Source organism: Scomber scombrus, chromosome 24 (genome assembly GCF_963691925.1).
Source record: "Scomber scombrus chromosome 24, fScoSco1.1, whole genome shotgun sequence".
In the NCBI taxonomy this organism is placed as follows: domain Eukaryota; kingdom Metazoa; phylum Chordata; class Actinopteri; order Scombriformes; family Scombridae; genus Scomber; species Scomber scombrus.
The window spans coordinates 9,575,121-9,589,430 of NC_084993.1; the positions used below are offsets into that span (position 1 = coordinate 9,575,121).

The 14,310-nt window shown below is 40.8% G+C and overlaps 2 protein-coding genes across 2 annotated transcripts in view; one reads left to right on the forward strand and one right to left on the reverse strand.

The window, feature by feature from the left end:
- Positions 1-335: 335 nt before the first annotated feature.
- Positions 336-1,373, forward strand: LOC134006563 (nuclear receptor subfamily 0 group B member 1-like). The gene is made up of 2 exons (XM_062445479.1): positions 336-878; positions 1,111-1,373. Exons 1-2 carry the CDS (start codon positions 359-361, stop codon positions 1,371-1,373), a joined length of 783 nt encoding a protein of 260 aa, XP_062301463.1. The 5' UTR covers positions 336-358.
- A 10,861-nt stretch (positions 1,374-12,234) lies between these two features.
- Positions 12,235-14,310, reverse strand: part of LOC133976389 (interleukin-1 receptor accessory protein-like 1) — a 224,658-nt gene continuing 222,582 nt past the window's right edge. Inside the window, 1 exon segment of the mRNA XM_062414587.1 lies at positions 12,235-12,962. Coding sequence (XP_062270571.1) covers positions 12,235-12,962 — 728 coding nt within the window.

Here is a 14,310-nt window from a genome sequence, read left to right on the forward strand (position 1 = left end):
ACAATGTCAGCAAAAACTGAAGATGTATAAACTTCATAAGTAGAAAATTATAGCAGGGCTGTTGTATTCAATAAGGAATTGCAGAGTAGTTCCTGATGAAGTGGCCGGTGAGTGTGTCTCTATTTTTTAATATAGTAACATAATAAAAATAAACATTTATTTATTTAAGAATCTGAGTGAATTTACTTGCAGCTACGTTGTTATGCTTTTACTGTGAAAATATTGACCGGATGAAAGTTTCTGGCACTGGTGGACTTGAGGAGGGCAGGTGCCTCAGGTTTACAGTATATATAAAAAGATCATCTCCGCGGAGAACAGCTCATGAGTCAGTGTGCTGTGCGGTGCTGTGCGGGGCGTCATGTCGTGCTGTGATGCAGGTGGTGAGGATACAGCGCGTGGCAGCATCCTCTACAGCATCCTCAGAGGGGCACACTGTCCGCAGCAGTGCGTGGAGGCGGCCACGGCGCACCGGCTCTGCTCCTGCGCGCCCGACAGAGCAAAACTAGTGGTCACGCGAGCTCCGCAAATAGTTTTCAAAGCGGCCTCCGAAGTGCTCCTAAAAACTTTCCGCTTCGTAAAGAACGTGCCGTGTTTTCGGGGTCTGCCGGCGGAAGACCAGCTCCGGCTTGTGCGCAACAGCTGGGCTCCGCTGCTGGTTTTGGGCATGGTGCAGGACGCCGTGGACTTCGACACGGTGGAGACGCAGCGGCACAGTTTATTGCACAGGATTTTAACACACGCGCCGACCCAGATTCAAGACCCCGGGGTGCCCGTCAAGGATGTGGAGGGGATCCAGATGTTTCTAGTTAAGTGTAGAGGACTCAGGATCAGCGTCAAGGAATACGCCTTTCTGAAAGGAGCGATTCTGTTTAGCCCAGGTAATCAATTAATACTGCCATTATATAACATTACAGTCTGACTAATCTATAGCTTTGTTTATTAGTTATATTAGAATATGATTTACATTTTAATCTACTTTGAGTCAATAGTATTCATTCCAGATTAAACACACACACTAACTACATTTAGTGACTTCAATAAGCTCTGTTAAACACTTGATAAAACTTTAGGAGTCGTGTATTTCTCTCTCATTTCTCTGTCCTGCTCCAGTGACTGAGCTGGAGTGTCGGGAGTACATCCACGCGCTGCAGAGGGAGGCTGAGCGCGCGCTTTACGAGCTCGTGAGGACGGTCCACCGGGGGAGCAGGCTGCGCGCGGTCCTCAACACCCTGCGCGCCACGGACCCGGACGCCGTAGCCGGACTCTTCTTCAGACCCGTGACTGGCACGAGCAGCACAGATGAACACGTGCTAGCGATGTTTTATGGGCAGTGGGGAGACAGAGACAAACGCACGAGTCATGTATTGATTTGACTGTCTATATGTTTATTTGGTTTATTTTGTGCAAGCTGTCAGCCTAAATTGCTCGTAACATAGACTGCACATTATGAATGCTGTTGGATAAAAACTATTCTGCTACTGCTAGGTGTTTTCTGTTTTTAGGTCTGTAGGGGAACCACTCTAGACACAATGCCTTCAATAAATTACTGAGTAACACAATGAGAAAGATTACTTCAAACCTCTGTGCTAACTAGAGCTTAACAAAACTCTGCACTACTCCCCTACTTATGTGGAAATCCAACTCTAAGACAAGATGACACTTAGTTAGTGGATAACCTAGAATATTTACATGACAAAAGAAGTGTACAAATCAAACATCTGTCCTCCACAGACCTCACACTCAAGCTCAATCAACACTCTTCCAATGTTCCTCTTAAAGAGTCAATCAATCCATCCATCAATCAATCCTCTCAGCAAATCCCAATCCAGGTGTAACGATTTACATCATAGCTTGAACACAACTGCACACAATCGACAGCAGCTGTCGAGCATCTGGTCCCACAAAACAAAAAGCAGCAATGACAGTCAATGAGACCAAAGACAACACACCGAGCATGATGTCAAGCAGCATGAATAGCAAACAAGCATTGCATTGTGTGATCCAAATCAAAAACAAACAAGAGAAAACACTGCTTTAGAAAGAAAAGAAGAACAAGACAAATCAGTTCCTACCTATTTGATGCGTTGTTTGACTGTTGGATGTCTCCCTGAAAAAGAGAAACACATGAAAAGTATTAAAAACTTGAATTTATGTAATGGAAAGTGAGCATCCAGAGAGGTTTTGAAAGTCATTGAGTTTGAAAAGCTGTAAATCTTTGTTGTTTGCCCAGTGATTATTGGATGAAATCCTGTTCATCAGTGATAGACAGTAGACAACACTATTAAACACCTGCCCTAAAATCCAACTTTCAAATTCTGCAAGCAGGCATCATAATCATTTGCTTTATGTTACTCTTACATTACTTCCTAAATAATAATACTACAGTAGCTGAACTCAAACACCCACACACAGGCACTCCATCAACTAAAAAAAGAGTTATGGGTGTCAAATAAAACAGCTGCTCGACAGGCTATATAGTAACACACCGGCAGTTTGGGCTCCATCACTCTGTTCTGACAGCTTCAGCAAACACATCTCTGCTCAGTGAAGAGTCGCTTGACGCCTTGTTTCATTAGTATCGTCAGGAGCCGGCGCTCGGCTGTTTCTCTTCTCCCTCCTGCTCCCAGGTGTGGTGAGGAAGCTGTTACCTGGGAAATACCAGCCTGAATTAAACCACACAAAAATGATACTGCAATATTTCCCCCGTGAGGCGGCGGGACAGTGAGTGTGTTCATAATGGGAATTTACATTTCCTGCTTAATCACCTCCTGTGATACATACTTATTTTCCTCCTTTCCCTAAGTCCAAAGAGGAGTCTTTAAATTACCTTTTTAGATTGATCAACAGTTCAAAAACCCAAAATAGGAGACGGAAACAGCAATATCAGCAAATTTCCTTCATTAATGAGCATAATACATTAAAATATTTGTTGATTCATGTTCTATTGATTTCAGTTGATAATTACCATACTCCATGTTGTGCAGAACATGTTGAAATCAATTTTGCAGCCTGTTGAAATAAGCTGATGTTGCTGCTATACTGAACTACAATACAGAGGTTCGCACAATTTCCCTGTTTAAAACCTGACCTATGACCCAGCAATTGGTGGCTCAAAAGGAAATCAGTGCTGACAGGTTATTGAGGCTTGATAAACAGAGACTACATTATTTTAGCGCTGAAACATTCCAGCATTTTCAAACCGCAGTGACCACTTGACATTTCTGGGACATCCTCCCTGAAAGCTTTTCAGTCTTCCCTCAAGGCTACCGGCTCTGCATTGTTAATAGTCAGGTATCAAAAGTCTGAAAGTTACCAACTTCACATCTCCGCCGCTTACGACAAGGAGCAAATGCTGAGCACAGCTTCTGAGTGTGTTCTCTCAGGGCTTTTCTCTCCTCTGGATGCAGCCTTTCAAAGGCAGCAATAGACATTTAAGCTTAGCCTTGAGTATTAGCGCGGCAATCTTCCAAGTATTTGCATTAACAGCTTTCTTTCCTCTCAGCTACTGAGTCAAACACCAGCTAAGCTTGTCTGAGATCACTGCAGTTTCCTTTTGGTGCAGGATCTTGAATAACAAGCAACACTGCCACTAGGCTTCAACAAGAAACCTTTAGAAATATAAACACTAGTCACTGCTCTTTTGTATGTAAACTCCTAATGCTCTGGTACACATGAACCCCTAACTATAGCCTAATAGACATATGGCATTACTGCCTATGTTACCATGATTCTCTGCAATGTAGTTCTTATAATGCGCTACCAAATTTGATCTTATTTAAGATAATAATGTGGATATATGTCATCCCTAAGAGGACCCCCCACCCCCCCTAAAAAGATACTCAGGTCTACCATTTCAATTTTCAAAAAGGTTCATAAAATCTGATAGTGGAACAGAATCACTATAGCAGCAATGAAACACCAAACTTATCACATTACCTATTAAGTCAGTTAAAGTTGTTGCAACCTGGAAAAAGGTCATTTATCTTGACTAAAGCTAAGGTTAATGTTACCATTATATCATTACTATGCAAGCTTATTTCATTTTAGGGTTGCAACTAACAAGTCATTGCATTATAGATTCATCTGTTTATTTTCCTAAGTCATTGATTTGTCAGAAAAGGGTGACATGTTTCCCAGAGCCCCAGACTCAACAGAAAACATTTCATATTAAAATATGCAATTAACTAATCACAGAAAACTAAACAAGCCAGAACATAGACATTTAAAAAAAAAAAAAAAAAAAAGGTGGAAAAAGAGAATTTCTTTCTCAAACTCAAAATGACTCATTGATTATCAAAGATGGCCGATTTGTTGGTGAGGTGATGTGATGTCTCTCCATTGATAAACAGGTGAAGCCATTTTGGATGAGAGCTGAGTTTTGTTTTGTTTGTTTTTTTAGGATGAAAACTGAGTTTAATAAAGTGCACAGCTCCTATTAAACAACTAATAAATAAATAAATAATAAAAACTGCAAACCGACTGAATTTACACGTTTAAAACATACACGTTCAGCATATGTGAGTTTACACACCTGCAGGCTCATTTCTTAAGACATGGTAGCTATTTTAATGCTAACTCTGACAGTTAACTATATTAGTCTTTAAGTTTTCACTGTTTGTTTTAGAAAACAGCGTTTCCAAACAAATGTGGCTTATCTTGAGCAATAACGCGGAGCATTTTGGCGCCATTAAGCTACTTTTCTATTCATGGAGAAAGGCGACATTACTCCAAACATTTCACCTTCCATCGTCTTAGAAACACTTTTGGTTCGTTCCGAACTTTAACTTTTAACAAACACAAACCACATATTGTGTTTTAACATTTGTCATATTAAAGTTAAAGTGCTTACCTGGTTATTGGAGTCAAGAAATCCCAAATGATCCAACAGGGGGGGTATTCCAGGTAGGAGGTTCAACAAACTCTGAGTATCCGGTTCTAGAACAGCTGCTCTGAATTAGTTCAATCAACTATGTTCACCTTGAGTTTGGCGTGTGCGCGACCACTATACAAAGCCATCATCAATGGAGCCCAGATACCTTGATTCACCATGGCAACTACTGAGAAAACAAGCTCGAGTTACGTAACCTCACTGTAACTGGAGCTCCCCATGCAGGCCTGTAGTGAATATAAAGATTTATTTCACAAAAAGTAACACCGCTGCAGACGCTAAGGAGAGAAACGCAGCATGGGAGAAAATTGCTGCCCGAGTCAATGCTTACATTTTAATGCACCACTCCACTGACTTAACTTACCTCACTTAAAACTGTAGCATACAGGTGAAAAGGTGTTGTAATGTATTTGAAAGCAGCTAAAAATGAAATAAAAAAACATAATTCAGAAAAGTAAGGCACATTGCTGGGCTATGATTGTACCTCACTTTGATTTTATTCATATTTGACGTAGGCTATTAAACAAAGTAAATATTAATTCAGCGGCTATTTCAACATGTAGTAATTTAAACCCCCAACAGAAAGCTGTTTAACACAATGTCCTCTCATCTAATATCCTTAGTAGATTATCATTTTACACAATTTTACTTATTATACATATTGGATAATAATTGATTGATTTTACGACTAAAATGTGACGATGTGTACAATAAAATACTTCCTAAAAATAAGATTAAGAAAGAAGGCAGATATGACTGGAGAATGTTAAGAAATGACTGAGTGTAACAGAAGAAACACATTTATTAAATCACTAAGTGTTTGACTTGGGTGTGTGTACAAAATTCTAATTTTAACCCAACACATAGTTTGATTTGGCCTTCTGTAGCCTGTGTGTTATGGATTAACATATCACAGCATGTGTTTTATTTTATATTCACCCTGCTTGATTCACATAATCCAAATAATAAAAAATCATTTGGGAGCCATAAAAAAGTGCTTTGTAAGTAATAGCTGCAGTTTATTTAACTGCTGTGCACTAACTAGTGCTGCACCACTAAGGGAAAATGCACACACCTCCATTCATCACAATTATAGGTTTCAGATAGCAAAAAGGTTTCAAATGGGGCAATTTAGAGAAGATGTGTGTGATTTTTCACCCACTTTCACCATAATAGCTCAGATTTGGTTTCTTTCCCCTCCCAGCATGCCTTGCGAGGTGACTGAGCCAGCTGAGGTGCAGGGTGCAGGATGGAATATGTCCAGCAGATGACAGCGTTTCACTTTGAATTTCTTTGAGGTGGCCACTTTGGCTTTCTCTCTGCATCTTTGTAATGGGAGGGCAGACATTGACCAATTCTATTCATAATATGACAATATGATTTAAACTCTCATTTTGATTTAATCAATTAAAGCACGTGGAGAACAGCAGCAAATACACTTGAATGTATCATTTGATAAGCCAGCTGTATCCACAGTCAAGTCAATATCCAACCTCGCCACAGACGTCGATACTATTGTAAAATAATGAATAATTAAAGATGGAGCTGCTCTTGCAGGAAGTAACAGTAAATTGAAGGCCTTGGTGAGTGATCAGTGATCCATGACTTGCATCTTACACACACACACACACACACACACACACTACATGAAGGCAATTATGCTGTGCTGAAGCATGGTGAGTTCAGAATTACTCCAAAACTGGGTTAACAGCTGCCTGCATCCACTCTCCAAATGCTCTCAGCTCTCTCTCTCACTCACACACATAGACATACTCCACCGCCACCTATCCATGCACAGACAATTGGCCTGGTTCTTCGAGTGGAAGACATGTCACACAGGGCACGGAGCACAGAACTCCGAGTAACAAGGCCCTGTGGGACATAGAAGGGCTTGGTATACCTGCCAGACTGAGTAATACCCTTCACCAGTAGGTGTGCATGTGTGTACTGTAAGCAGAGGGAGAAGCAAAACATCTGTGCGTGTATATGTCTCACTGCAGAGACTGTCTGCACCTTCCCTCCTGCATGTCACACACTTTTGTTCAGGGAGCTTATTATGCCGTGACACCGTAATGAAGTGAAAATGATTCATTTGTGGGAAAAGTGCAGAAGCTGAGGAACTCCCCCTTTTTTTCACAGACGCACTCACACACACCATATGGCGACATGTCAGCTCAGATGAAAACATCTGGCGCTGTCTATGTTCACATGGGCTGAGATGATCAGAATGAAGCTTCATGTTATAGCTTATCATGATGGTAGAAAAACAAGATGGCTATAGAGAACATTATGCTTTCTGTAGTTTGCTACAAGGCGTATGAGGATGCAGCTGCTCTTCACACTATAGGGAAACAGAACTTTGACTCATCCAGTATGACTACTATACCTGTGAGGGAAAAAAAGATTGTGTTTTCTAGATATTGCTGCTGAATTCGGGAAACTTTCATCTAGCTGCTCTGTGAGAGAAAAAGATTAAAATCTAGCTTCAATCCTTATGTATGAAACTGAAGTTGTAAGTAGAAGCTCTATGGCACCACTTTAAAAATAGTTGTGTATAAGCCTGAGATGGATACATTTACATAGTTGGCTAATTAGAAACTCTTTTAACCACAGTGTGTAACATTGTTTTTGGCTTCCCCACAAGCATTAAAAACAAGATAATTAAGAACAGCATCAACAAACTACATGGTTGTTTTTATGCTGGATGTTAGGTAAGGATTTTGTGTGGTTAAGGTCAGAGTAAGATACTGAAATTGCAACATATGAGCTCATTTGTACATGCTCCATTTTTTCTGCAGTTAAAGGGGCACTTCACCAATTTAAAGTCACTAGAACAAGTATTATGCCTACAGTTGTATTATGGGAAGTTTAGTGTAGGATCTTAAGCCATATCTTGGCATCCACTGCTTGCAAATCCCCTAATATTATGAAAGTATAACATTAAATCACTGGAATACCCCTTACTGCCATTCTGGACCAACATGGTGGGTGATGTGGGAGACATAATATTCAGGCTCCATGTGTTGTAAGACTTTAACTTAACACACTAGAGTTGGCTGATGTGGTCTAATGGCTGCCGCACGGATGTGTGAGCATCATAATCATAACATTTTGTGGGCAAGCTGCACTCAGTCCCATTTTTGTTTGCATGTTTTCTCCAAACAGATGTTCCAGTTGTGCCTGAGGCCCAGCCTGCAACAGAGCTACAAAAATATTAGCAGAATCGTGACTGTTTTGGTAAAATGTGACCGTTGAGAGAGGAAAGTAGAATTGTTTCGTGTGGAGGAAAAACACTGATTTACACACATTTCTCTGTAAGAGTACAACTCTAATAGATAACAGCTCCACTCACCTAAAATATAGCTGTTTACTGATTAAGCTGATGCCAACCAAACCCTGACTGCTTTCTCATCACTTGAGAGGTGCATATTAATGCTAATTAACGCAGTACTTTAAGATCCGACCTTCTGTGCATTCTGTTTTTTTTTTCTCTCTTCAAGCTTTTTCTTTGATCGCAGCAAAATAAGTAAATGGCTACACTATGGGCTGAACGCTCTGAGGCAGAGAAGAAAGGAAAAGGGTTGTTTATCTGCCTCGAAGCATGCTGGAAGAAGGATGCTGTTTTCTTTGAGACATTAAAAGTGACAGTTTTACTGAGCAAACTTGTAGTTTTCAATGGATTAATCTGACAGAAAAAGCCAGTAGACAAAACACCACTGAGTCTCTTCTAGAAACAGTTTGATAGTTAAAAGCATTTACACAGCTGTGTGTGTCAGGTATTATTACTTGTATTAACTTATACTGTTTGAGTCATAGTCTGAACTCTAGAATATATCCAAAATGTATACAATTATATAAAATGAGAGCTGCATCTTTTACACTAACCAACACTCATTTTCTGTGCCAACTATTAGTGTGTTGTGGCAAAAAGTCTAAGCTCTAAGGTCAAACAACAATTGGGACATGGGGTTTTTAAAAGTGTTTCTCAATGCATTGACTCCCCTGATTTAGTTTTATTCTAAAATGAGGCCGGGCTGATTCAGTCTCTGAGTGGAATAAGGAGATGTATTGATTGTTGTTTCAAGGATTTACGGGAGACGGTAGAGTTATGGCAGTTAGGCTGCGTCGGCTCCCCGCCAGGAAAAGAGATCCGGGCATCGTCAGCAATCTGTGCCACTGCTCCATAAACAAAGTGAGCCGGGTTGGGTTTTCTGCAAACAAACACAGCACTCTCACTTTCTCTACACACACATACATACACACACACACACACACACACACAAACACACAGCATACACAGAGCTGAGAAATAACATTACCGTAAATGTGGTTTTATTAATAATAACAGTATCTCTTTTAATGAACATTGCAGATACATAATAGAAAATAAATCAGAAACAGGAGAGACGTTGTCTCAAGAGTCGTGAAAGTGCCTGGAATAATTCTGTGCTATATATTGTCATTGTTATTCATCTTCAACATCATCATCATCATCTTTATCAAAGCTGTCTTCGCCAGAAATGTTCAATTCATCATGGACAAAAAACAACAAACTAAAACGTGTATCACCCCACCTAGAAAATGCAAACATTAGTATTCACACAGCTTCCCAAAGCAGGAGCGCCGACGCCAAACTCCTGTCAAAACCTCAGCGTTTCTACACATTAACCTCCAGTCAGGGCCAGGATTTCTACTTTGAGAGGCCTTGCGAATAACGACCATTGGTTTCATGAATATGGCTCGATTGTCTTCATCTTAATCACGTTATTGTCTTCATTATATTTACACAATGCCATATCATCGAGCACAACTAACTTCTGTTCAGAATCGGTGCTCTTCAATTTTACCCATATTTTCACTTTTCATTGGGGGGAGATTGATTAAGGTGAACTAAAATCAGTTCTGAATCTGTTGGTTGATTAAAAGATCTTGAATGAAGAGGATTGTTCCTCCAAAGCACAACTTGATCCAATATTGAACTCTGGGCAGCTTGCAGCAACTTAACTTTCCAAAAACAAGTTTTAAAGTACACTAAAAAAAGACTCCCATCAACCAAGCTAAAATTTAAAAAAGCAGTAATTGACAACTAGGGGGGGAAAACAACACCATTTTTCATTTATTGTTTATGAGTTTGTCACTTTGCATATTTTATGGCACTAAATGAAACACCTCTATGTTATGAGATGTTGCAGGTATTTTTAGTATGAGGTTAGTTTCTGGAAAAAGCAAACAATATGGCACAGCTGCAGGGCAGTTGAGGAGTAGTACGTAAACAGGTGTGAATATGAATGTGTAAAGAGTCGCTTTTTTTCTCCACTGGATGAAATAATGCTGCGGCGTCCCCATGGAAGCCAGGAAAATAGAGGAAAATAAAATAAAAGAGGGGGGAAAAAAGAGTGAATAAGAATGCTTCACTGTATCTTGCTTTGGTCTAACTGGCTTTAAGTAGCATGTCTATTGTATAGTTATATATACTCCAGGATTTCATTTGCATTTTTAAAATACATTCTTGTCACTCTTAAGCATTAATTACATGTTTTTTTTTGGAAGGGTTTCTTTCTAAAAGGCTATTTAGGGGGAGAATACACCCCCAAGATTATTACTGGTCAGTAGGTAAAAAATATTACTGATCAATTCCTCTAAAATGTTACTTTTTCATATTAATAACTAAACATTAATAACATGTCACAACTCTTGAAGCGTTTTCAGACTCATTTTGGAATGAAACTGTTTCCTGTTGGGGTTGTTAAATTCCTGCGCCCCTTCGTCGCAGCTGAGTCTAGCAGCCGGGGGTTGACTAAAAGTGTGAAGTGTGAAAGCCCTATTTTATTCATCTGTGAGTGTAACTCCGCCGACAAATCGTTTCCGTTGACAAGGAAGGGGAGGGGGGAAGGATGGCAAAAAAATAACAGAGCTGTCATCGAAGAGGAAATGAATAACAGAGATAACAGTTTAGCCCTGGGCAGCCTTGTTTGGTCCTACGGAGGAAACCGGATACAGTAAATGCTTCAGGTGACGCTGGATGCCATCATAGCTTTCCTCTCCTCCATCTGTGCTGACATCATCGATAGCGTGGCTCCATCCTCGTAGCAAATCAACTGTGAAACGCTGCAATGACTGTGAGATCAACACAACATAAAAAAAGCCTGCTGAGCTGCTATCCGTGGTGTGTTGGAAATGTCAAAACTCCCCTTTTTAATGATGAAAATACAAACATACTCTTTTTTTTTTCTCTTGCAATATAAGGGTAAGACATTTAGTGAATGACCTATTGATTTTCGTGAGCTATGCAGTTCCACACAACAAAACATTGTTCTTTTATTATGTTTTAAGTCCTTCTATCAGAAACTTTATAGGTATAACTTCTCTAAGCAAATATCCCTCAGTTACAAAAATAGACTTTTCTTTTTTCATAAAATAATACACATAATTAATTTTTCGGTGATATAATCATCTGTTAAGGTAAATAGCAAGGCTGTTTTTTAAAAGTAAATGTTATCGTGAGAGAAACAGAGAGATGTGAAGCCTAGCACCATATTCTTCATACGCCCTTCACAGATATGACTTTTCCAAACGCCTTACCATCGATTTGGGAAACCCGTCTGTTCCCTTGCTCTCTGGACTCCATATTTTGCATATTCTGGTTGAGTCCAGATTCTCAACCTTTTACGACAGCCGGTGGAACTGAGACCCTGCTCCCTGAAATCCAAAACAAATCGTTCTCGTCTCCCGGAGGCTGCAATTTTCACCCACCCCAAAAAACCCCAAAAGCTTTATAAACTACACCAGCCAACAAATTAAGATAAAGGTAACAACGGTTTAACTAACACATCTCACAGGCCATTGCTTCACTTTTGTACAAACTGAAAAAAAAGAGTCCCAACTGATGATAAAACATAAAGAAGAAACAAGTCCCAAACACTGATGCTACAAAGAATTAGAAAAACGTATGTACAGGACCCTGTATTCCTTGACTTTCTGGGTAAATGATCATAGGTGTTGGCTTGTGTTACGTGAGTGTTTATACAGGCATACAAAAAAGTTCTCCTTTCTTCTTTTTTTTTTTGTTCAGTTTCAATAAAAGCTCTTATTGGACCAAAACAAAACAAAACAAACAAAAAAATGCCACCACCAGAACCCCACCAATGTGTCCAGTATTTCTGACGCTCCGTCCTCCCGCCCCTCCCCCTGATGTTTCCTGGTGCAAATTCAACAGCAGCAAGTAGCTTAGTGCCATTCGGGTCCATCTGGCCCCTGTACGTTCAGGGTTCAGGTGCCAGTGGTGAGTCCTCCCTGTGACGGACATCATACGGATCAACAGTCTATCCCGCCCGACACCCTCTCTGTCACCAGATGACGCTGGATATACTGGTCTCTCTGGGCAGCAGTGGCAGCATGGCGTTGTTGCCGTGGGCTTCTTCCAGACTCTGCTGGCGCAGCGACTTGGACTGTGGCCGCTGTCCATTGATGAGCGTCATGGGGATGTTGCAGTAGGTGTGCTGGTTGCCAAGCGTGGAGAGCGGTGGGAGCGTGCCGCCGGGCGGCAGGTCGTAGTCGTAGCTACGGTAATAGTGTTTCTGCCTCATCTGGGTGTGGCAAGAGTTGTGGAAGGTCGAGCGCAAGTCCGGGTGTGCCGTCGCCATGGCGGTAGAGGTAGCCGCCGCCATGGAGATGGCCGAGACGGTCTGGAGCTCACTGAAGGGGCCCTGCTCGCTGACGTCCAGCACCTGCTCATGGGAGATGCTCAGGGGCTCCATGCGCTTGAAGGGCATTTCGTAGAGCAGCTGCTTCCAGAACTTGGAGTTGAGCTTGTTGCTGGATGGCCCGCGCCACTTGATGACCGTCAGCATCTTGATGGTGTGTTTGAGGGCCTCCACTTCCTGGTAGTTCATGATGCCGCGCAGCTCTGCGCACTCGATCAGGATGACTTTGATCTCTCCGGTCACCAGCATGTTGCGCAGCCGTGTCTCCAGCTCAAAGATACTCCACCCCCTCCGCACTACATAGCTGGGCGTCATGACGATGATGAGGCGTTTGCTCTGGTCCACACAGCGTGCTACATCCTCGATGTAGGCTGGACAGACAGACAGATATGGACAGACAACTTTGTATAAATAGCAGCACAGGTAACAAAAGTTGCACTGAAAAAGCCTCCTTTCACCTTGTATGACTTGTCTTTACTTGCTTGGATGCTGTATAGATTTAAGCTGGATAAGTTTAATAGTATATGAAATCACACAGAGCTAATGGATGATGTAAATATGATGAAACATATCACACAGGCTATTTGAAGAACTTTTTGTCGTCTTAGTGACTGCTTACCGAACTACTCATTTTTATCAAAACTTCAATCAACCAAATCCAATTAAGCCAAGATGGCAAAAAATGTTAATTTTGAAAAAAAAAGATTGAAGTAGTTTAAATTAAACATCAGATGAATTTTACAGTAACTTTTAATTATTCATTGATTTGGCTACAAGAAACTCTAACAAAAACATCTACAGCGTTTATAGAATTTAATTACTGGATTTAACTGCACAGAATTGTTGACAGAAACAAGAGGAAGGGGATCACTCACTTTTTAAAAACAATATAACAGTAAACATAAAACACTCAAAGCCAAGAAAGATACCTGAGTGAAATTAAATTTGCATCTTAACACCAGAAGGTAAAGTAAGTGTGAGTTTATATTTAATACAGATTTGTATTCAAATCCTTAATGGGTAGCTCAGTTTGCAGCATAATGAATGTGATTAAGTGTTTCCCTAGGCCTGTCCTGGGTGTCGTGTGCATGTGTGCGTGTGCATGCGTGTGTGTGTGTGTAGGTAATGCCTGCTTTTAGCCTTTCCTGGTATAGACAAAGACAGAGTGGCTCCTCAACTCCAGGTAGACGGGATTAACTGGGCTTCCCTCCCCAATCAAAGCTTATGACCCTCTTGTGTGTACGTGTGAAGAGAAATTTTTCTTCCTCTCTCTCTGTTTTAGACGTGAAGCAGCTAGAGACTGTGTGTGTGTGTGAGTGTGAATAATATCTCTGTGTGTGTCTGCTGATTTTTAAGCAAACAAATGCTCTCCATATCTCTGAGAAGGGACTCCTTTTTTTCATGTCACTCTGCCTGAGGCTCCATTGTGAGAGAGACCTGATTAGACTAAACTTGGATTTGAAGTCACCCTTTACTTCAACAGGACAAGTCAATATCTTCTGCTTGGTAATTGGTCCTCATGCGGTAACTGCCATGATGCATCTCTGGAGCAACACCTCCCCTGCAGGTTTTAGGCCTTTTCAGTTTTAGTTAGACCAATCATTCCAAAGCAAGTTTTTATTCTACCTTACTGTATATAAAACAAAAAAAGGAAATGGATAAACACACGCTATATAATTAGCTAATGAGCAGTAGTTTCATTTGATGTTTTGAATTGAT

Bases quoted from the DNA above. Each gene is read 5' to 3' on its own strand.
- LOC134006563 (XM_062445479.1), top strand. From the start codon at position 359: ATGTCGTGCTGTGATGCAGGTGGTGAGGATACAGCGCGTGGCAGCATC. The intron at 879-1,110 runs GTAATCAATTAA...GTCCTGCTCCAG, and splicing joins AGCGATTCTGTTTAGCCCAG to TGACTGAGCTGGAGTGTCGG.